We start from the raw sequence: 25,230 nt of genomic DNA on the forward strand, positions 1-25,230 counted from the left end.
GAACATTAGGTATGTAAATATATTGTACACGCATGAGGAAATTGCTTTTTTCACAATATACGCTTGGTCTCCTAATTGAGTCAAAGAGAATAAAACAACATTCCAGATTCCATTTTCAAGTGTGTGGCCTGAGCCCCAGCAGCCCTAGAGCACTGGTGTCAGGCTCTAGGCAGAAATGCATGACAGACTGGACTTGGCAGGTACCCCCACGACAATGAGCTGGGGGGGGGGGGGAGGTCCTATGCAATTCTGCACCCGACCAGATACTGGTGCGCTGGTACTTATTCTATACAAAGCCATATATTGGTACAAATTAGAAGGCAGTTCTGAAACCTGTTTAACCCCCACCCCATCCAAGCGTTCAGCAAAAATCTCTGATCATTCATGTTCCTTGGATACTCTTGCTCAGTGTCACACTCTCTTCACCACTGGTGCCTTATTTGATATCACTACATGTAAGAACTTAAAACTTTCAGAAACAGGTATTTTGTGAACATATTGCCAAAATCTAAATTCAGGAACAGAGAAAGCTAAGATAATCTGTCCTGTTATAGAAGATCTAACTATCAAAGAGGCAATTCTCCTTGTAAGTCAGCATTAGGAAAGAAAATTCTTAATCCGCTCTTATCAAGGAATGCTTCAAAAACATTGGCAGGATGGTAGTACTACACAGTAATATACTTCAAGTTCGCCCTACTTGCAACTCTAAAGTGATTATTTTTCTTGTATCTAAATGGTAAGGGCATCTCTATAGCACTGTACTCCTATTCTACACCGTTATAAAAAACAAGGTCATTTCATGATTGTAGAATTTTTTTATTTTCCTGGACCATTTATCAAAGACTGTGAGTTTTAAAATGGGATAGTCCCAAGGTTAAGGATTTTTTGATAGATGAGTAATTCCAACCTTTGCTTTCATAACCAGCTGTATTTTCACTCAAACGTGCTTTCATTCCTACCTTTTCAACACTGCTGATCAGAAACTGAATTAGCTTCCCATGTGCAGGACAGCAGAGTTGTTGGTGCAGATTACAGTATTTACTGTGAGTCACCAGGGAGCAGTGGGGTTTGACTTAAGCGACATGCTTATCTCACAAAACAGACAGGACAGATGGCGTCTAATATTCAAATTGACTGTGTGACACCCAGGGTGAGGTGGGGGCCTCACAGCTCCGTGTTGCTTCAGTAAAATCCAGAGAGACCCCTAGACATCTGTATCGAATTCCCCGCCCTGTGCTGAACTGTCGGGCCCCACTGGCCTTTCAGAGTTGACAATCCTTGCTAAGGGCCAGTCAGTACACAGTAACTGACTTAGACCCACCTTGCCATGAGTATAAATCTGGAATTTAGAATCCTCTGTTGTGAGGATGAGAACTCCAACTACTGGATGGATCAACAGGCCTGGACCTCCCTCTTCCTCATAATGCTTACCATAAGCTTATCTCCTCTTATCATAAGACTTGCACCTCCGACTACGTTGGATGTTACCTGGGAAAGCATTGTTGACAAAAAGCACTGAACTCAGCTCCAGCTCAGTTTTTGCAGTAAGTGCATTTATCAACAGCAACTCTGAATTCATTCTATCTGTCACCTTAAGAAATCATCTACCTTTTCAGCTCTGCAAAACTCTTTCAGTGGAAGTTCTTAAGAGTGCTCTGACAGGCAAACATTGACTCTGATGAGTGGCTGTGCACATATAAGCCTTCAGACCTAAACTGCTGACCAAGCTGGAGGCTCGGACCGGATCTAACCACACTGAGACTCCTCGTCTAAAAAGCAAGTGGATCCCTTCTGAACCTTGTGACTCAGTGGGAGGGCTCTTTTTCCCTGGTCATGCATCAGACTCATACCCATAATGCAATACAATGCAAACAAAAAAGTCTGTTTTCCCTTGAAGTCTTACTAATTTAAACTTACCAAATTAGCGAGAGGACATACGAATGAAATGGGTAGCATTAATGCACACAGACTGCTGCTGGGTTTTGTACTATGTACTCTTACTTACAATTAAATTCACTTATAAAAACTCACTTTCATAGTTAAATCACACATATTACTTAGGAGGTGCAAATCTCTATTTTAAGAGTGAAGGGTTCTCAACTCAAATTAGTAATTTGCTTTTGATAATTACATATCTGAAAGCAGTAACAATTTAAAAAATTTTAGCGTTTTATGACTTTTTAAGGCAGATATTTCTGATCTTGAAAAAAGCAAACCCTAGAACAGCTCTGATCTTTTATTATTATTTCTAATAGTTTCCTTTATAAATAATCCAATGCAATTCATTCCTACTGCTGCCTTTCACTGCTGCTGTCTTCTATCCTCTGCATAGGTGTAATACATCCACTAAATGAAATAAACCTCAAAGTACAGTGTATTTTAAAAGACAGTATATTTCTAGTAAGATATTTAAATATTAGTTATCAATATATCAGCAGCAGACCCCATGTTCATCTAATGAAATTTGATTTGACTATAATCAACCCATTAGAAGCTTGGCTGAGATACCTCAATGGCTACAGCCTTTCACTTAAAGAGCTTGACACATATTGATATATTGATCTGAAAAAACAGATTAAGAGTTAAAGTAATCATTGATAATTATTCCATATTCACATGTGCTTCCACTACTACATAATCTATTGAGAAAGAAAAAATATAGTTCCTTTAGATGATTAACATCTTGTAATTAAATAGATTCTGTTTTACACTCCTGACCTACTCTTACTTATGCTACATTGATCAGCTACCTCAATGCCACTGAACAAGTTTTTGCCTGGACAGCTCAATGAATGCAATTGCAATGCAGTGAAAATCCATTATTTGATTATGGGAAAAGAAGACTCAGTGCATAAATTTAGTGTGTCAATAAATGATTACAAAAATCACATTTCAAAACACAAGATATATTGAGAAAACCATATTTTATATCTTCACTTCATCCCTAGAAAAAACCTTACAATTCTAACTTCAGGGAGTTATAAAAACAGGAATCATTGTGGTATTTCTTTTTTAAAAACAAAGGACTCAGAATTACATACTCAGAATTACCAAATTGTGGCTAAGTATTCAAAATTTACATTATATAAAGAGATTGTCCTTTCCTGTAACTTGAAAACTTAAACTAGATAAGACTTAATATGTTTAATAGTCACAATAAAAGAGAACATCTCAGTAAACTGCCATAGAAGTGCAATCCCATTTGCAAAAGCACTTAAAAGAAAACAAAATTAAAAGGTTACTTCCACTGAAGTGCCCAAATACTTACTGCATTGATTTGGAAAAAAACCCTAATTTGGTACAATTTTGATCAAAGTGCAAATTAGAACTAGTCGTACATATTGTTAATGCAAAGAAATAGTTCTCTCTTGTATGGTCTCATGTTTTTTGTAATGGCCTACATACCTTCTCTTGGACAATCCAGCAAAATATTCATAACGAATTAATGAAAAAATAAATTCTCAGAAAAATTACATAGATTTAAGAAAGTAACTATTTTTTATATTCTAGACTGTGTATGCTTATATAAGATTTAACATTTGTAAAATTATTTTTCTACAAATATCTAGTTTTGTGGAAATGACAGTGGGTGGAATGTATCTACCCATTCCTCAGCTTCTATGTGGCAGTGAAGAGAGCAGAATTCAGATAATATTGTGTTAGGGAAGTCAGAATGTAATACATCTGAATTAATCTTAACAATTGTAAAATTAAGCAGTCAGTGTAAGATAGGAGTCTAAACTCACTTTAAAACGGACAAGAAGAGAAGCACCTTCAGAGTGGTCTACATCATGTCTTGGACACCACCTACCTTGAATGTCCTAGTAGTGGCGATGACTGCAGAAGGAAATGAAATGAGTAATTTGCACTAGCTGCCTAGTTTTTCAAGGACTAAAATTGGGGGTATTAAGCCTATTCATAGAATCAGCTGTAAAAATCATCATCCATGTAATGGAACTTGCTCCACATTTTCTAAATCTACACTTTGTTGTTGTTGTGGTAGTGGTGTGTATAGGGGTTTTTGCAATACCAGCATAAATCGTGAAATAATATTTCCTTAAATAAAATTTTCCTTCTCAGCCTCAGTTCTCCCACTCCTTAAGAGTTCAGAGAGAGCATATCACAGTAGTCTCCCTTTATTTCTGTCCAAAAACTGTAAAAACCTGTACAACACCTTTTACAGACAATCTTTACTTAAGAGAATGCTTAATGTCACAAAGGACCTCTAATCTCTAGGTGTACCTGAAACACAGGGACCAAAATTCATTAAATAATGTTCAGGTAGGGAGTAACATCAGAAGCTAGAGAAATGCAACTTTGTGCTTAGCTTCTTTAAAAAACAGGTATCATGAGATCCAATTAAGATTGATTCTGCCAAGACTGAATCTGATGGGGAAACCAGAAATGCCTTGTGGTGGTATCTCCATATTCTGCCCTTACTACGAAAGCTTTAGCAATATTAGTAGGCAAAATGGACTTTTTTAGTCCTTCCAGTGTTAAATGTTTCAGATACATGTAGAGAGAAAAAGTCCATTTTGTCATTCCCACACTAAAATGAATTCAGGAGATTCGCTGTGAATACATATAACCATGACAGTAATTACTGGTCCAATAGGCTTAAAGATGAAAATGAACACATGTAACAGGAAAAATAATTAAATACAAAATAATTTAATAAAAAGAATGTAATTTTGAAGTATTAGTTCTATCAAAGAAAATAACTTGCTTGATAGTAGGAGCTAGTTCAAATGTTCTTGCTAAAATGCACTAACTCAAAATATTTTTGATAGTATTTTTATAAAAAATAATTTACATTCAGATGCTAAAGTTTTGTCTTTAAATGCAACACCCATATTCTAATACTCTCTGAACAAATCAGGTCAAATACATCCCCAGCATTAATCTCTCAGCATCACTGGATTAATCCATTCTCATATGAATAAACATTTTCATTTAAATTATTTCCAAGAGAAAAATGTACTAAATTTGTAATTTGTCATACTGTAGACAGAAAAAGACTAGCAATTGTTCATGACACTAACCTAGACAGCCTGTCATTCTCTTCCAGTGTGACTGTCATTTAATTTGAAACCTGCCTTCTTTTTCAACCCTTCTTGAAAGTATGAAAACTTTTAATAAAAACAATCTTGCTGTATTATAATAATTATAATAAAACCAAACATTCTGCGAAGCTGGTTTGAGAGGCAGACTATAATACCACAGAACTAGCACATTACTTAAAAACATCACCTGTAAATTGTTTCATAGCTCTGAGTCAGATGCATTACGGGCCTGAAGACACCTCTTGGAGCTCTGCTTTGCAGATTTGTATTTACCATGCTAGAAATAACACCTCCATGCAACAAAGAACAGGGAAAAGTACCTCACATCTACCGTATTTGGGGGATTACTGAGACTGGCCACCCAGGGGCTCCCCTGTGTGTCACAGTGCTGCGGAAGGCAAGGAAATGTCGGCAATGGGAGAAGACAAGAGGATGGAGTAATAACAGTAACACCAAGATGTATTCTCCCACTCCTTCAAATCATCCATTCATGGGAAGGATCAGTCTGTCTCGCACCTTAATAAAGAAAACTCAGCAGCCTTTTCCAATGCCCTTTTTCAGTTCAAGTTCCTTCACTAATTGGGGATGCCTTCGCCTTTCTTGGAGGGCTTCTTCACAATTCCACGCCTACACCCTAATCTAGAGATTGGCACATCCTCCATCAAGACTTTCATCTTTTAAACTGTAAACCCAAATCAGAAACTACTCTTCTCTGCCTTCAAGGACTTTTCTCACCAATGTCAGATCTAACCCAGAATCCCTCCCTCTTCTGATCACGGAGCATTTCTTCTCAGCCTTCTGTTACAAAAATAATTGTGGTTTTGGCCTTCTTCCCTCAGAAACGTATCCCCCCAATATCCAACTGAGTTTTAATAAGCTGTAGTGTACCTTACAAGCTGAAAAATGAGTTATTAGACTTCATCCTGTAAGCATTTCGGCACAGGAAAGGAGGAAGTTTGGAATGGCAGCAGGTCCTAGAAATTATATTGGTTTTTTGGCAAACTCTCCTAGTCAAAACCTTAAGCTCTCCAGGAGCTTTCTCCTTGCAACAGAACAGGGCTGAAAGCAGACACTGTGAGCATAAGAACGGACCATGTAACAAACACTTCTGAGGTGTGATCTCTGAAATGCACATGCACTCTTGGCTATGCTCTCTTTAAGCTTTCATCCTACTACTAACAGGAACAGCTCTGAGGTTTTTCTACATGTTTTTGTATTTTGCCTATGACTGATGTATTCATGCCAAGTCCTGTAGTCTATGCAATGTACACAATTATTTATTTATCTTAAAATTATCCATCTATTCAACTTCATTACTTTAAGGCAATTTTTGAGTTGGTTTCTTTACACTGCATGCACATAACTTTGAGGCAATTGACTTAACACAGAAAATAACTTTATTTTTTTTTACAAGAAAATTTCTGTCATAATCTCCAGATCCTCCCTTCTTGTTAAGTAAACCTGAGATTTTCATGACGTTTTGTATTCAGATGTTTTGTGATTGTGTTACATTTCTGAGAGTAAAAATACTTCCATTTTTGAAAATACAGTATATATTCTGGTTTGTTTACTACTTAGTGGATTTAAAAGAAGTCATATTCTAACTTTTAGATATATATATTATAAAATAATACAACATTTATATATCAAATATAAAATTAATTTGTTCAGACTAAAGACTGAGGACAATGATCATTTATAGACCTTTTTGGTTCTTTCATTTCTAGGAGATTGATAACGAGATTTGAGGGCTGTTTCAAGAGATCAGAAGTTCACAATACTAAATTATGGTAAGTGGCTAGTATGAAAAGAAAGGAAAAGAAAGAAACATACAATTTTGTGTAAGACTGAAGTCAAAGACGTACTAACTTGAAAAGAAAAACAAATGCATGATAAAAACCAATCAGTTCCTGAGGGTGTAGCTAAAAATGGAAAAGAGCAGCAAATTAACATGGTATATTAATTTATATATGATACAGAAAAAAAAAGTAGAGCCTTCTATGGTAACTGAAAATTTAATATACAGTTGAAAAGAGAGAGAACTGATAGAAAAGGAGAGATGTCCTTTCAGAATTACTCAGCAACACCTACTTCTTATCTTGCTGAAGTCAATTTTAGTATCAAATATTATGATGACTACTGAAAACTACTTGCCACCATGCCATGAAATAGCATAGATAAGGGTAATCAAAAGATCAATTAATAATTTATCATATTGATGTATAAGACGGACATTAATATATAGCCAATAATGAAGCCAATTATATGTATATGTATATAAAAAGATTGTACAGCATAATTCTAATGAATAAAAATATTGCTCAACTTAAACATGAGCAGAAATACTACAAACCATATTGCACAGTATATTTGAGTTGCAGAAAAAAATTATTTGTTAAACAATTTCAGCATAAGAGTGTTATACCCCAAAAGAAGTAAAAAATGAAGAGCAACAATATCTTCTAACATGTCTATGTATCATAGAAATTGTGAATAATAATGATAATGATTATGAAAAATCTCTACATTTGTAGATGAATTTCAGGTCCTATTACCACACTTCTATGAACTTACAGAGGTTTAATTAATTTTACTTTTTTTAAACTTAGAAGTTATTTTAAAAATCATTGTTCATCTAGCAGTTGTCCTCATTACTGTTATAAAACCCAGGAAAATATAACCATAAACAATTATAAATTATCAACAGAAAAATTTGGAAAACACTAAAATATTATATTTAACACTGGTATTTACAGCTTGAAAATCTTAATTTGGACAGATAGAAAGTATGTATTCAATTGTGTTCCATCCTGATCTTCATCAAGAATGGTAATTGATCATTCTTAGCTGACATTTTGCACAAGAGAAAAAAACCATGAAAACAATACAGAGCAAAAATTTTATCAGCAGAGTCATTTGGGATCAAAAACAACATAAACTGGCGTATGGAAAAATAATGTAATAGCACCTCATAATTAAAGCAAAAACAAGCTGGGATGTGTACTAGGTAAAATTCATGTATTATAACTATTACAGGAAAATGTGGAAGACACAGCTTGAAAAAATATGATATGTAATAAATCCTACTGGCTACAAATTTGTTTCCACAGCTTTTCAAATAATTTCTATAATAAATGCATTGTCTGAATACACAGATGTACAAAACCACATTTTAAATAAATGTTTTAGCCTCCTAAGACTACATCTTTCTGCAGAATTTGTCTTTCATCCTGATAAATTAACTGATACAATATGCCCCAATCATCATATTCTAAAACAACCCTCTTACACATCTAGAAATATGTTCTCTCTTAAAATTAGCAACTGACTGCAAAGAACTAGCACTTATTTTGTCACAGTGACATTAATGTCATGAACAGCATAAGGTCCTTTTTACATCATTTTAGTATTGCCTCATTCAGCCTGGTATGAGTAAACAAGCTGTAATAAAATTTTTCTAAGTACGCTGCATGAAAAACTAGGGCTGATAGGGTTGCTGAGCTTGTTTTTGTTGATTTCATCTTAAGAAAGATTTATTATATAGTGTAGTGACTAATACCAGAGATTTAGATTTTCTGTTTCTATTGTATTTTGCATCAGTGATAGATTTATTTCAGGCAGTTATTTCATTTTCCTTATATTAAGTCAAGTTAAATTGGTGCTGATCAGACTACAGAAAATTTGAGTCATTGCAAACTGTTTTGAAGTAAATATTCTTTTCTTTAGACGAAGTTTTGATTTCCACTCTGGATGGGAAAGCAAAGAAAGCTTTATAAAATAAGATTAGACCACAGGAAACAAGGTAATTAAGACAAATACAGATTAATTTGATTGGTCTAAAATTTTGAAAACAATTCTTTTCATTAAATATCAAATTGAGATCTTCGATATGTATGCATGGCTTTTGAGAACTGTATCTGCCTGTTAATTTAAAAGTGAATGCAAGAACCAGAGGGATCAAACACAAACAACATCACCTACAGCTTGCACTGTCTGTTATTTAGATATTTGAACTCCAGACCGGAGTATGATGAAACCATCAGAAGCAGCAATCTACCTAAGCAAATTGCTTCTTGGCTTATTGGTGTGCTTTAGTTATAAAGAGCATCAGATCAAACATCAGATCTTAGTGATCTGAACATTTTCTACCAAAAAACCCCAGAAATTCAAAAATTCACGATCTTGTGACAGATGAAAGGGAACATACCATAAAAAGAGTCTAGAATTTAATGACACTCCTCTTAATGTTTTAACAGCCTCATAGTCAAAATTATCAGTACTGAAAAGCATCAATATTAAACTGGTTATACTAAAAATCCCCCCAAACCTTCAAATGTCCCTGTGGGTTTTAAGTCTGACACTACAGTTTTCTCCTGAAAATTGTAGATGGGGGTGGAGGACATTGCAAGCATTTCCCAGCATCATGGTATCTTTGCCAGGAGGACTGTGATATGCCTGGTGGGGGACGACTTCTCTTTTGTCTCAAGGAACATGTCGATACTTTCTTCCTACCCTAGTTTTGGACTCTGCTTGTGTTTCCCTTTATACCTTTACCTGACACAGCCCCCTTCCTTCTCCCAGGCTGCCAGCTGCAGCGTGGCAGTGGCCCCCAGCCTTTCCAGCCCCATGCACACAAAAGGTGATGGTTTGTCAGACAGTGACTGAAGGGGCATGTCACCTCCTCCCCAGAGAGGCCACCCCAGAGCTGGAGCTGGAGCAGGGGAGCAGCAGCCACTTGCCAGTGCAGGGGTTAAACCAGCAACACCCAGCTCAGGCCATGGAGGGGCTGAGCCCCTGCACTGCTGGCTCTGCGCACAGCTGTGCCTCCCTCTTCTAAGGGCAGAAATTGTGTTTATGGGATTACAAAATGATAAAATCAAACCATACCTAAAGATACCACAGTTTAAAATATGATTCAGTTTACAGATGAATAAACTTACAAAAAGAGATGGAGAACAAGATAAATCTGAAGACAGTGCAAGTAAAACCTATTAATTCATGTCTGAATATTGGAAACACCATGACAAAATTGTCATAGTTGTCACTAATGCCAGAGGAGGTCACATTGTAGTTGAGCAAGATGCAAATATAAATTCAATATTTACAACATTTTAAATTTGATTTTACAAACATAGGTTTTATTATGAGCAATTATTTATTAAAACTGAGAAATATATTTTAGACTAAAAGATAACTGAAAACTTCTAGCTGAAACAAATCGTTAAGAAGCAAAGTATCTCTTATTTGAACTAACACAGTTCAATAGGGAGAAAAGAATTGTATTGGTATGTTATATCATACGTAACATATATTTTTCATGTATTGCATAGGTCTGTTAAAAAAACCACACATAGCCCTACAGAGAAATACCCATGTTTTATTCAGTGTATTTGCTGTGTGTTAGCCATTTTAATGTTAAGATTGCAATATAAAATAGAGTGTAAAAATAAAATATGGGAAAACTGGAGAGCTCTACTATGTGGTAAAGGCATCAAGAAAAAGATGTTCTAGCACCACTCCAAAGTAATGTAAGTTTAGCTTTGTGCAAAAAAGTATATATTCAAATTTACTTCATTATCAGTCTATACCCTGAATGCCTCCAGAATATACTATTATAATAATAATTATTATTATAGCTTTTGATTTTCTTCTTGATTAGGTATGTTTTATGTAGTCTGTAATAGTCTTACTTAAAAATGAAGCACTTGCACATTTTTACAGTCAAATGATAATGAAAGTCAAAGTCTACTGTATAGCTAAAAATTCAACTTGTCTTTCTCTTAAGACACAATGATATTAATAATGTATTATTCATATTAAAATTTAAATATCATATCAGAAATGAGAACAATACTGTCATTGGAGGTTTTCCAGACTAAACTACAAAGCCTTGAGCAGCCTTAATAACTGGAAATAACCTTAATTACTGATGAGAAAATGTATTATTTATAATACAGGTATGCCTTGGGTATTACATTTAGGCACTAATGTTTGGTTCATTTAATTACTATAGCACACCTTCATTATTTGTTTCCAGTGAGAACTTGGCAACTTAGTATTTTAGACTCACTGTGGGGAAAGAAAACCAATCCAAGTCATATAATCAGTGAGACCCAGAGAGCTGCCCCATACATTTTTCCATTACAAACTAGGAAAAAAACCCAATGCAATTGCTATGAAAGTGAATAGATTCTTAGCATGAAAGGTCAACCCATGCTACCTTAGTGAACAAAATACTCTTCATGAAGTCATCTACTTTGAATCCTGTTGAGGATAAAAGACAAGAGACTGCTGGCAAACATAGCTACAGAGAACCAAAGAAAACCCATGATGCTACTACCATGGTCATAATTTTCAGAAAGAAGCAGCACAAATTTATTCTAACATATAGCATGTTGAGTTCTGTGAAGTGAAACCGTCACTCAGCAGTCATTGCTTTATTTATTACTGTGCTGATTGAAACATTCTCAGGTTTTTAGTGATAAACTGCATGTTTTTATCTAACTAGTTCCCAGTCATTAATTTTTGAGTGCAAAACAAAAAAAACCCCACAGCATCAGATATAGCTATGAAAATATTCTTATTTCATTTGTAACAATTTAGACATTAAGTACATTTACAAGTTGCTCAAAGAAATATCACATAATCACAGAGCAGATGAGCATTATGATGCGTAACGTTCCTCTGTGGTGGTCTCACATTAAAGCTGCTTAAAAGTTCCATTGTCACAGTATCTGTAGCAGAGCAATTTGCGTGGAAAATCAATTTGCTGGCCTTAGCATGCTCAGTGGCATACTTGAATATATTCAAAGTCCCCACTAAAGTTACACTTGCTGCTAAGTACGGAGACTTTGCTAGCTTGCACCAGCTCTCACAGTTGCATTAGTGCTTTCTCAAATCTGTTGTAAGTATAATGTGAAGCACTGATTTTGGCTCTAGAAGTCCTAGATAATTTAAATTCTCACCTAATAGCTTACCATAATAGGTAAGATTCAGATATAATTACTTGAGCACAAGTTCTCAAATGTTCTCACTGGACAGTCTTATCCCCTGATTTCTGCATTTCAAGCAGCTCAAAAAATCTTCAGGGAAGGATTCTGCATTTGCTTTACCCTGAAAGACTGATCTGATAGATTATATTTATGTTATCAGTTTTGGTTACTACCTGTTTAGCTGGGGATTGTCCAAGTTTTATTATTTATTTATTCTGTTAAATAGTATGTGTATATCTTCAGAAAGATACTTACGTGGTATATATAGTATCATGATAAAAAACATAAGGCAAACCACAGAATTCACAGCAGCACTTCCATAATTAGGATATAATGTTTAACAGCAATTCTATTCTTGTGAGGCATGCTTTCCTGGAGGAAGGGATTATGATGATGATTTATTATTATTATCATGATTGTTTTGCCACTTTGTTGCAAGAACACATAAATAACAAGAATGGTGCCAATATTCTTGGAGGCCTCATCAAAATCTGTTACTTTTACAGAGGCAACCTGTCTTTGAAATCCATAAGGCAAATCAGGTACCAAAGGACTTTAGAAACTAGAAAACTGAGGAAAGAACTATTAGCAGATGTCTAGGTAGCATAACACAGAAGTGTGTTAGAGTCCCTAAGACAGATACACAAAGCAGAAGCTCTGGAAGCCCAAAGGACTTTAGCCATGCTAGTATGGCATTGTATCTGGCTTTACTGCCATGCCTCTACGAAGAACTAACAGCCTGTGGCTGACACCATTCTGATGCAGCTCATTTTTTTCTTTTACCATTCAATCTAGCTTGCAAATTTTGAACTGTGATGTAGAGTATGCTTACTGCTGTCAGTTTCATGAGTCTAAGAGATCATATTCCTCCATGTTCACTAATGAATTAAAAAACTGTTCTCAAACATTTCCAGATATGCTTGATACAGAGCAAGAATGCTTGACAGAAACAGACAGAATGCACAACTGAAAGATGGCTCACCTACTGGGTATTTTATATTGAAAATATTTCTTCCTTTTTTTTCCTCACTTAGTATACACGATAAATATTAAACAGATCAGCTACAGAAAGAGAGAGAATGTAGGAGAGATCTTACGTTACAGGCAAGAATCAGATTCAAGACTTTGTTCTGGTCAGTCTGGAGTGATGTATGCAAAAAGAAGCAGAAGTTATTTGAAACTCTCTATTAATGCTGTTGCATTTAGTAACCTCTATGAAGGTGCAGGAATCTTGGAAGAAACTCTGTGAGAATCAAACTGAGACTTTCTCCCAATCCATGATGCCACTTTAGGCAACGGGTACAATATGAAATGGGTGCAAATCCTAACATCTACATGACTGCATGAACAGTGCCCTTTTTATCATTGTGAAGCAGTGTATTTACATTGATGGTATTTGTAAATAACCACAATTCATAAATAACAGTTTCTTTTCAGCAGTCAAAAAAAGAGAAGCAAAGCTAGTTCTATTCCTTTTTTACTGAATCCTATGAACCCAGAAAAAGAAGCTGGTTCTGTTTGAAGATACATAGGAATTAACTGTACAACACATTGGTGGAATCACCTTAGAATTACTATACTAACTACCTTCAAATCAGACAGTAAAGAGCACGAAGAACAAACACTTCACATTTAGATATTCTTTGCCAAAATACAAGGATTTTTCTCCCTAAAGGCGCAGATCTGTAACCCAAACCAATTATATTTTACTAAACAAGGGGAGTGTACTGTCATCCAAGTTCCTAATCATCAGATATAATTTGTATACACAGTGAGAGTTGCTGTAGCCAAACACTCATTATGAATGGACCGTAGCATTGCACATTTTGAGCATAATCTGTACAAAAAATTAGGTAGTTACTGTCTTTGTCTCCTTAAGGACCATAGATTTGCATGCACTATAGAGACTTTTCTTTCTTACAAATGGGGTTCTTAGCTGTTCAGTAACTTCACTGCCTCGAAATTACAAACACATTTTTCTAGCTTTCTAGTTGGAGGTCACTGCTACATGGTATAGTAACCTTTACGGACCACTTAAAATAAATGTTTTCTCAAAGAAGAAAATATGTACTAGACTACCTTCTGTTGCTGAAGCTGTAAATACAAGATTTGAAATAAAATTATCAAAAGGTCACATCCAAATAGAGAACTTGGGTAATAAAGATTACACACAATAATCTAACTTGATTTCTGTTGTGTCATACAGAACACTGAGCCAAACATAAATTCTTGTATTCAGTTCTTGTACTCGTTTCCTGTAATTCAGCACCTTATGGGCTGCATCTGAGTGCAGAGACAGTTGGCTTGCGTCCTCGCAAAGTTGCTTTCTATCATGTTTGGAAGACCATGGGAACTGGGGAAGGTCCCCAGGGACTAGATTGTACTTATCTCCCAAAAAAAGCTGAGGAACTACAGGCCATTAAGGCTCACTTTATTCCCTGGGAAGATCATGGAGTGAATTCTCTTAGAGACCATTTCTAAGCAATAGATGGAGAACAAGGTGACCAAGAACAACATTACACACATTGAGAGCAAACTTGTGGAGAAGGACTTGGGGTACTCACGGATGAAAAGCTGGACATGAGCCAGCAATGTGTGCTCACAGCCCAGAAGGCCAACTGCATCCTGGGCTGCATCAAAAGAAGCGTGGTCAGCAGGTCAAAAGAGGTGATTCTGCCCCTCTCCTCTGCTCTGGCGACACCCCACCTGCAGGAGCAGGCTGGAAACTAGGACCATGCATGGCAATCAGCTGAGGGGAATGTGCTCGAGCTTGTCTAGACAACAATTAACATGATGAGACGTGTTTACAGAGCACAGGGGAGTGGGGGACGGATGGTGCCAAGGATGGTGCCAAGGAAAGGTAACACCTTGCTGTTAATTGCTGGTAGTTAACCACCAATCGGGGATTGCCTAGTATGCAATGCTTAGCTTCAAGAACCAATCTGTTTAAAACGCGCAGCTTCTGAAAGTGTATATAAACTCGTGTTTCTGTACAATAAATTGACATTTGCTTGCATCAAGCTGCGTCCCGTCTCTTCATTCGCTGCACCCACCTGAAGTGCTGTGTCCAGCTCTGGAGCCCTCAGCACAGAGAAGACATGGACCTGTTAGAACAGGTCCAGAGGAGGGCCACAAAAATTATAAGAGATGGAACACCTCTCCTATGAAGACCAGCTGAGAGGGTTGGGGTTGCTCAGCCTCAAGAAGGGAAGGCTCCAGGGAGATTTTTTTGCAGCCTGTCAGTACTTAAAGGGGACTTAGGAGAAAGATGGGGAAAGACTTTTTAGCAGGGCCTGTCACAAAAAGCTAAGAGGTAATGGTTTTACACTAAAAGAGGGCAGATTCAAACTAGATACATATAAGGAAGAAATTTTTTATGATGAGGGTGGTGAAACACTGGCACAGGTTGGCCAGAGAGGTGGTAGATGCCCCATACCCAGAAATATTCAAGGTCAGGCTGGACGGGGCTCTGAGCAACCTGAGTGAATTGAAGATGTCCTTGGTCACTGCAGGGGGGTTGGGCTACGATGACTTTCAAAGGTCCCTTTGAACCTGAACTATTCTTGATTGTACAGGTTTATCAAGGGAAAATCATGCTGGAGCAATGTGATTGCCTTTTATGATGAAATGACTAGGTTTGTGAAAGAGTAGACAGCAGTGGATGTCACTTATCTTGATTTTAGCAAGGCTTCCACACTGTCTCCCACAGTACTCCTGTACCCAAATTAGGGCACTAAGAGCCTGGAAGTCTGGAAGGGTGGACAACTTGATGGCTAAAAAGCTGCCTACCTGGCTGGGCTCAGAGGGTTATGGTTAATAGATCATACTGTTCCAGGAGGCTTGTTAAGAGAGGAGTACCCTCAACTCTGCCACAAGTCTCAGAAATCTGGGAGGCGTGAGACCAGACTTCAGTAGTAAACCCTGAAAAAAAGACAACTTTGGGTACCTCAGACTCTTCCATGCCTTTTGTCACTAGGTCCCTCTCTCCACTGCGAATCAGGCCTGCTTTTTTACTGGCTTTCCTTTTCCTGACAATGTATATATAGAAGGCCTTCTAGTGGCTTTGCACATCATTCTCTGTTCTCAAGTCTAGCTGAGCTTTTCGTTTCCTAATTTCAACTCTGCACACCCAGGGTAATAGCTTCATATTCCTCCGAAGTAGCCTATCCCTCTCCTTCCACCAACTGCGTGCTTCTTTTCTGCATGTGAGCTCAGTCAGGTGTTGCCTATTTATCCTTGCTGGCCATCTGCCATACCTTCTTGACCACTGTCTTCCTTGAACAAGGATAAGCAGTATTTAGAACAAGGCTGCTACCAGACTAAGATTTAATTAATTGAAGTGTGACTTAAGGCTTTAGTTAGTAGATGGTAAGTCACTCTGAGAGGAAACTCTCAAGGGGTGTTTACGTCCTGACCTCAGCTCTCAGGAAAGTAAACGAGCAGCCTAGACTTGGCATTTCAAACCAAATACTCAATGAGATTACACCTTACTGTTCTATGTCCTCTCTGGCCCAGGAAATCTTTGCTGAATAGTGTTGAAGCTCAGCAAGTACAGCAAAAGTGCCCTCTCATTTCCTTACAAATCAGGCTAACTCATAGCACAGACATTACGGGACTTCTCAGCAAAACACATAAATTTGCCTTTCATGATGGTGTGTTCCCTGAACTTAAAATTCTACAAACTTACGTGAATGGTCGAATCATTAAACTAAAAGACAGACACCACCACCTCCACAGTTAATACAGAAACACAGTTCTGTCAGCACACATTAGATTTGTTCTTGGCACGGCAAATTTTGGCCTCCTGTGATATGCAAGATGCACCTTGATTTGATGTTTCAGGGAGCATACCAGGAGATTCCTCCCCTCTGAGTCGAAATAAATAATCCCTTCAGTTAGTAGTGTAGTTGCTCTCCCTCCAGATACCAATAGCAAGGCAGACAGACAGAGGCTTGAGGAGTGTAATCACTGCCAGAGCTGGCTGGCACTACAAAGCTGCAGAAGTAGATGGGAAGGTCAAAAAGATAAAGAAAACTTCTCTCCCTTTTCATTGATTAGATCTTGTGGGACTTTCTTGCTAGGTCAGCCTGTTGTATAAAAAGCAGAGCAGACTTTTCATTGTCACGTAGACAAGATGAATAGCAGGTTCTGAGGCCCAGCATAAGGAAGGTGGAGGCCCAGAGCTGGCATTAAAGACAAAATAAAAGATGAGTTATTTAAGCCAAGGTTTTCATTTGGTTTAACATAAAATTTAAGTGCACCCTTAGTCACTTCCAAGTGTCAGTTTGTACTGATCTCATAAAGATAAGATTATAAGGGTAGATCTGAGATTAAGAGAATAGCTATTTAGAATTAAGGTATAATTACTGGTCTGTAGAAATGATGACTGAACCTTCACAGCAAAAAGTGAGTTCATGGTACCCGAGTCATCTTTAGGCATCTTTTGGATCAGATATCCAATAACTGGCAGTCTGAATCAGAATTCTGAATTTATATACATCCGTTTAATACACATCCTATTTTAGCCACTGAAATCTTATTCTGAGTATTGGATGGAGGTGTCAAGATGCTGGGGGGAGGCAGAATCTGCAAGGCAGCTTCTGTGAGAAGAGACCAGGAGCTGCCTCATGCCAGACACAGACAGTTCCAGCTGGTGCCAGTAAGACACAGCTGAGCCCCTCATCCCGGATGGTGGCACTTCTGTGAAAACCTATTTCAGAAAGGGGAAAACACTGCACAGGCTGAGTGAGGAGGGGAAAAGTGAGTAACAATCCTGTGAGTGGCAAGGTCAGAGACGAAGGGAGAGGAGGTGCTCCAGGTGCAGGAGCAGAGATCTCCCAGCAGCCCGTGGAGGAGATCACTGTGGAGCAGGTATTCCCCTGCAGCCTGTGGAAAGCACTCCTGACACAAGCAGATATCCACACTGCAACCCATGGAGGACTCAGCGATGGAGCAGGTGGATTAATTCCTGAAGGAACTGTGGCGATTGGAAAGCCCATGCTGAAGCATGCGTACCTTGAAGGACTACAGCCTAGAGAGAGAGGACCCATGCAGGAGCAGGGGAAAAGTGCGAGGACGAGGGAGCAACAGAGAGGAACTGTTACGGACTGAATGCAACCTCCCATTCCACATCTCCCTGGGCCGCTCTGCGGCAGGGAGGTAGAGGAGTTGGGAATGAAGTTGAGCCAGTGAAGGGGGGCAAGGGGGAAAGTGTTGCTTTATTTTGTCTTTCTTTCTTACCATCCAAAAATCTATTTTAATTGGCAATAAAATATATTCATTTTCCTCAAGTGAAGTCTGTTTTGGCCGTGATGATAACTGGGAAGTGATCTCCCTGTCTTTATCCCAACCCATCAGGTTTTTTTCTTTATTTTTGCCTGTCCTGATGACAAGGGGGACTGAGAAAGCAGCTGAGTGAGCATCTGACAGCTGGCCAAGGTCAACCCAACACATTTTAGGAAAAAACCTTTAGTCTTTGCAGAGATCTTAAAATTATTTAGTTAACTTCGAACAAAGAAAATCAGAAAATGAAGACATAGGAATTACCAACTCTGTCAAGGAGGGTAGTAATGACTCGGTAATCTGAGAATCCTTTGAAATTAGCCAACAGGGAATTATCAAACGAAATGCTACAGCCAAAAACTTGTATTCTTATTAAACCCATTTTGCAGCAGACTTGGTGACCCAGACACTTATGGCTTATACTTGAATATAAAATACATTTTTTCATGAACATGAAAAATATTTCACCTGAGGCATTTCTGAATCATCCGGACTACACTTTGCCATAAGGTTGTTCAGATGGTAAGATTTATAAAGAAGTGATTAACACCTCAGTCATGAAAATGACCTTCAGGATAAATGATCATAATACATTATGTTTAATTACTTTTTCCTTTTAAGATGTTATATTATGCAGCTGAAAGTAATATTAGTGTTTTAATTAACAGGTTTTTAATATTAAACTGAGTGGAATATATACATGTATTTTTTGTTGTTTTTTTTATATAATTATGTAGCAGTGTACATTAAGGATGCAAGATGATATTGATTTGCGAATAGGTAGATATTGCTATACTCATTTATTATATTTCCTTATTTTGCTTTTATTTTTAAATTGCTGATTATATTCCATTTAATTTATAATTTCACAAACAGCCACAAGAATTCTACTTGATTGCACCATATCTTCAGATTCTCTAACAGAGGTTTACTAACCTACCAAGTCATAATTAAATCTGACATAGCCTCTGTTTCTCCTTTGATTTCCTTAGATTATGTAAAAAGTTCCTGTATTTACTGTAACATTTATGAAATCAAAGGATTCTGGAATCATATAAAGGAAAAGAAGAAAACAGTCCCTGAACAAGACATATTTAAAAGGCTATCTTAGTGCTAAAAGGCAACTATGTAAGCCTGGTGTTTTCTTGCCCAAAAGATCTATCCTGCACGTACATTAAATCTTTTATGGTATATTACAAAGCATAACATTTAGAGTACAACATTTGCAATACAAATTCAACAGTTCAGTTACAGCCACCAAGATTCATCACTCCACGCAACGAATGGCTGACCATCTAGACAAAACAGGCTTCAGATTCAGTTATTCAGAAGGTATCTTTCAGTTTTATGTTGTTCTATCTAACACTCGGGCACCACCAAGACACTAACAATAAGCAGTAATAACTCTGATCGTGAGTAAAAAGCTATTCTACTTAGGAGTTTGAGCCACTGATTTTTTGAGTTAGTTCCATAAACCAGGCCACATTTTTCTCATGTGAAGATAGGAGGGATGGAACAAGAATAATAAGAATGGGGAATTAAAGAGTTCACAGAATTTTGTAGCGAACTGGTTACCTAGAGACTTTATGCTATGCTACTGCTAAGCTCCTTTGTAGTACCTCAGCATTAAACACAAAAAATAGTTTTCCAGGGCTGAGTCTTTCAACATGAAAGTTTAATGCTATTTCAAATAAATCAATATTTTTTGCAATGGAGTGTAAAACTAGGAAAAACTAACGATGTTTCTGTGTACTTAGAAGAGAGTAGTTAAACTAATGCAAGGAGACAGTCTGTAGCTTTAGTATGCTGAAGTCATAGATCTGCAGAAACAACATATATCTGTTTACAAAGATCGTTTTGGGCAACGAGGATGATGTATACTGTTATATAGAATTGCTAAAGAGCCAATACAAGTGAAAGGATAGCAATAGCTGGTAGAGCTGGAATAATTAGATCTTGTGTTATCAAAAGGATCTAGTAGAAATGAGCAGTATTGTTTCATGGAGCAATGCTGGCACGCCAAAGCAATAATAAAAACAAGAGGGGCCAAGCTGGGGATGGAAAGTTCATGTCACTGTGTCATCTGCACCTTTGATGTGACCTTGCTAGCCAGTGTGATTGAGGACAACTAAACCTATGCAGAAGGCTACTGCTGAAGAGGGGATGCACTCATTTCTACAAGGTATACTGCCAAATTAAAAAAAAAAAAGGAAAGGAAAGGAACAATGTACTTTTGAAAGGATTACTTGATTATTTGGTTTAATCCTTTTGTTAATTTTCCCCTATTTCTAATATAGCACTGCTTTATTAAGTCACTTCTCATTTTAAGCCAGGCAAAAACCACTTTCTTGAATGCCCAGATCACTTATTTTGTGAAGTATCTGGGTTGAGGACTTTAACCAGGGTTTATTAGTGATACCTAGGTTTTAAGACCACGATTACTGCCAATTACATCCTGACAGAAAGGATACATCTGTGCATTCATCATCTGAACTGCGGTAACTTTTTGTAGGAGTGTACTTGAGATGCAAGCCATTAGATTTTTTTGTTAGCAGTGTTGAGCAAAAGCTGTATTTTAATAGTTAATAAATTATTTTAACATGCTTTTGTTAAACAGCTATTTAAAGTGAAATAAAACTATGAACAATGTAAAATAAATCCAAAATAAGATAAATTTATGGAAAGCTTAAAATTTAAGAGAGCTGCCAGATTTTTAGAGCGTACAGAGCAGAGATCAGTGTCTAAAGACATTCAATTACATAATGACCAAAAATGCCATTCAAAATTTCTGATGAAAGTTAATACTTTTAAGTAAGTTTTTATAAATAAAATTAAATATAGTAACATAATGTGGCCAAATCCATTTAATGTACTGTAAATTGTTCCAGTTCCCATACGAATTTATAAATTTGTAACATTTTAATAATTATAGACAATGATTACAGTTTTCTCTGCACAAGTACATTAAAACATTTTTGAAATGCAAATGATTATTGAAAGCAATACACACTTATGTAACTTTAAAGGCACTTTTAACTGTGACAGACAAAAAAAAAAAAGCTGTTCCTAAATGTATGCAATTACTAAAGACAAAAGTGGAAATACACCTATGACTCAGTGTTAAACACTTTTGTTATACTGTTATAGATTCAGTACCTTAGATACTATTATTTTGTAGTTTTATAGTATTTTCTTTCATTATTTGTAATTCCAAAGGTCCGTACTCTCAAATAGTATAATTACCTTTTCTGTAACATGGGTAACATAAAAGCAAACTAAATATGAAAAATCAGCTATCAGCTATTTGAATTGTAATTGCTAGGAAAAGTTTTCAACCCTCAAACTATCAGAGAACTGTTTTATAATTCTGTATGTTTGCCAAGGGAAAATACACTTGACACATGCTCTTTTTGCTTCGTTATCCAGAAAAGCAATGTCTTGCTCTGAAAAGACCTTGCTTTGAAATCAAATTACTTTCACTCACCTCTGGGCCTACTAACACTGCAACTTTATTTTACAACCTTAGTTCAACTGCTACACCAAACACTTTGTATTGGATGAATTATTCCTTATCTAACTGGTACACTGCACAGTGGATGTCCAAATTTTGTGGATGTCACTTTAACGTGGTGGTCGTGGGAAATCACAGGTTATAATTAAGTTATGGGCAATCTATCACTAATTTTTGAGTAAGGTTTCAGTATCTGATAGACACCTGGATATCACATCACTCTTGTTAGTAAATAACTAACACTAAGTAGTAAACAAATATTCTTTTAAATATACTAAAATAATTTGTACCAGTAAATAACTACTTGTAATAGCAAACAACTACTACAGGTGATTAAAAAAAAATAATCACAAAAAAACCCCCTAACAAATCACATCATCCTATCTTGTTGGTCAAATCTCTTAGGGAAAAGAACTCAAGTCAAACTGCTTAGCCAATAATGAAGAATCAGAAAAGGAAAGCAAACCTGCAGATTGCCTTTCAGGTTTAGGTGTCCTGTCTTTTATGATTATAAATGGGAATTCTTACAGAAACATATACATAAAGGTGAAGACAGCTTTTTTAACATCTCTTAGTTAAAATCGTAAATCTGCAGTACCACTGCCCAAGGAATCAAAATTTCTGTGATACCCAGGAAGTACTATTCAGAACGCAGCCCTTCTGAAGAAGGGGGGCAGGAGGAGAGGGAGCTTTTAAAGATTTAAGCAAGAGAATTATAAAGATTTTTCCATTTTTACTGAAATGTCAAGGATAAATTTGAAGAACGCTGCACAAGTGGCATGTGGACTAAAGTTTGCAGTGAATGGAAGACGAATACATAGAAATACAGGTATTCTCAAATCTGTACTTGTTCTTTGATCCGTGGAGAAATTAGATTCCTTCTAAGTGAATGCCAATTGCATCCTTTCTAATCTTATGAATTATGTGGTATTCATCACAGGCTAGAAGGGGTAAGAGAAAACATTTTATGCAAGAAGAATGCAGAAATGATACAACTTGAGGCAGTTGTAACAAACACTTCTGTAGTCATATGACCCCGTGTGTTTTAACGTTGCTTAAGCTGGGTATATCAAAACATTACGTATGAATTACTGCAGCATGCAGAGCTTTTAAATAAAAGTCAACTTCATTTTAGAAAAAAATTACTACACCTCTACCCATTAAATATTTTGTCATTAGTTCTTCAAAAATGTAAAGTTTAACAGTAAAGGCAACAGTGTCAGTCCAACAGGTCAGCAATGTCAAAGTGTTAACTATGGTTCTGTGCAAATTCAAATGACAAGGTAGCATTCTATTATATTTGTATAATTTACTCAGTATCTATGGTAATACCTTTTTTTCCTTAGGTGAATTCAGAAAGTATTTTTCTTTGCACTACATAATCTCTCTTAATGTGTTTCAGCTGAATGTATGGGTGACTAAAGAAATCATAAATCAAGCTTTAATATAAGTGATGTCTTGAGCTACTCACAAAGAACTGGATCAAAGTTCGATTTAAAATAATACTGAGTTATCCTCCAAATAAGAAGATGATCCTGTGTACTCTTCCTTGATGGGGTCGAGGCCATTGCTATAAAATTAAGACATGTAAAACCTGTGAAATAGCCTTCTCCACTGTGGTAGAGTGGACCATACCTGTGAATCCAGGGGGACAGAAACACCGATAGCCTCCAAGGCGGTTGATGCAGCTTCCTCCATGCAAGCAAGGCAAAGTTTCGCACTCATTTACATCCATCTCACACAGAGACCCATAGTAGCCAGGTGCACAACTACAGACAAATCTTCAGAAAAGGGAAAATCAAGTAAGTCAACAAAAGTAAACAACATGTTCTATTCCAATATTCTGAAGCTATATGCATATCCCGATGTCAAGCTGGTTTCCCTAATCCTCAAACATATTAAAATAATTAACCAACTTCTCTCTTTTCCGTGTTTCTGAAGCAAGCAAATAAATTCAGTCTTTTTAAATTACTAGAAAAATTGTGCACAATAATTTTATCTGAAGGAAAAAGGAATGACTCAAAGGCAATTTTTTTTGGACACAAGTCTCTGAATAACTGTACAGTGCTGTGGAACAAAGTACAAATTTCTCTATTGCTTAAACTTAACTTTTTGTAAACATTTACATTAGAAAAGGTCATTGTTGGAAGCTGAAAAGAGAGATGTAGCAATCTAACTGAAGATCAGTTTTCCTCTATTTCACTCTCATACCAAATTTAAAAAGGAAAAAAAAAAATTAAGGATGGAAAGAACAAGTTCTGCTGAAAACAGTTTCCCTTCTTTTTTTCTCGAAGGTAACAAAAGAAACAAATATCTGAGTCAGCAGCATTTGCCTGCCTCATTTTAACACAGAACCCTTGTCAGGTGCTGAAGGCCCCATACAAACCTCAAGGCAGAAAGCAGACTTTATACATAAAGAAATCAGGGAATTGTTTCTCGTTTAGTAATAACTAACCTGTTTACAAGATCCAGGCAAGTTCCATTGTTCTTGCAGGGTCTTGATAAGCATTCATTAATCTCCACTTCACAGAGTGTCCCAGTAAAGCCATGCTGGCAGGAGCATCTAGCAAAAAGGATGTCACTGTATTACTTTTTCGTTTCATATAAAAGATTCTTGAAAAATGTGGCAGATTTTGACGGGTACAACTAGGTGGTTCCAAAATTGTTATTTTCTAATCGTTACAAGGTGTTGTACTTTAACAAGCTTCACAAGTAACTGCAGTTCACAAAATAAGATTTTTGTCATTATTAGTTGAAGGCCACAGGCTTTGTGCTGACCCCACTGTGCAAGGGCTCAGAACTTGCCTTGGCCTGAACTAGTTTTCACTTGTTCTGACACCTGCCCTGGAGCCAACTGGCTGCTGCCTCATCCTTTAGCTTCAGCTCCAGCTCCAGCTCCAGCACCTACAGTAAGGGTGCCACACACTGGGGTAATTATGGTGTAACAAACAATAGCCTTTTGTGTCCATGTGGAGAGGGGAATCTGGTAAACAGTGCAAAGGAAATAAATTGTGGTAAGGAAACATACAAAAACTAGCTCCAAGCAGGCCTGAGACTGAAGATTAGAAAAAACATCACACTTCTGGCAAAGACTTCAAGATGCTGGTGATATACACTAACTGCCAGTTCTTCTGGTATTGGCTTCATTGTTCGTGAAACTGTTTTCTATTAATTTCAACTTAAACTATTAGTATTATTGTAACTGGACTAACAACAACTGTTTGTTGTATTTGGTTAAATTCTTAAGATTTTTCTTAGCCCTACAATAGATTCTTAGGTCCACATGTATGGTATACATGTACGTTTTTGCCCACAAGAAGATTTAGAGTGTAATGTAACGGTGTCAAATGCATCACAAGAAAAGATATATCACATCACTGAA

General features: G+C 36.8%; 1 protein-coding gene across 1 annotated transcript in view; it reads right to left on the reverse strand.

Moving 5' to 3' along the window:
- Positions 1-25,230, reverse strand: part of EYS (eyes shut homolog) — an 871,402-nt gene that overhangs the window by 485,043 nt on the left and 361,129 nt on the right. The window contains exons 24-25 of the mRNA XM_027787807.2: positions 24,304-24,411; positions 23,484-23,629 (exon numbers count right to left, since the gene is read on the reverse strand). Of these exons, the coding sequence (XP_027643608.2) occupies positions 23,484-23,629; positions 24,304-24,411 (254 nt within the window). The remainder of the gene's footprint in view (positions 1-23,483; positions 23,630-24,303; positions 24,412-25,230) is intronic.

The sequence above is a fragment of the Falco peregrinus genome, chromosome 7 (assembly GCF_023634155.1).
Source record: "Falco peregrinus isolate bFalPer1 chromosome 7, bFalPer1.pri, whole genome shotgun sequence".
Taxonomy (NCBI): Eukaryota; Metazoa; Chordata; class Aves; order Falconiformes; family Falconidae; genus Falco; species Falco peregrinus.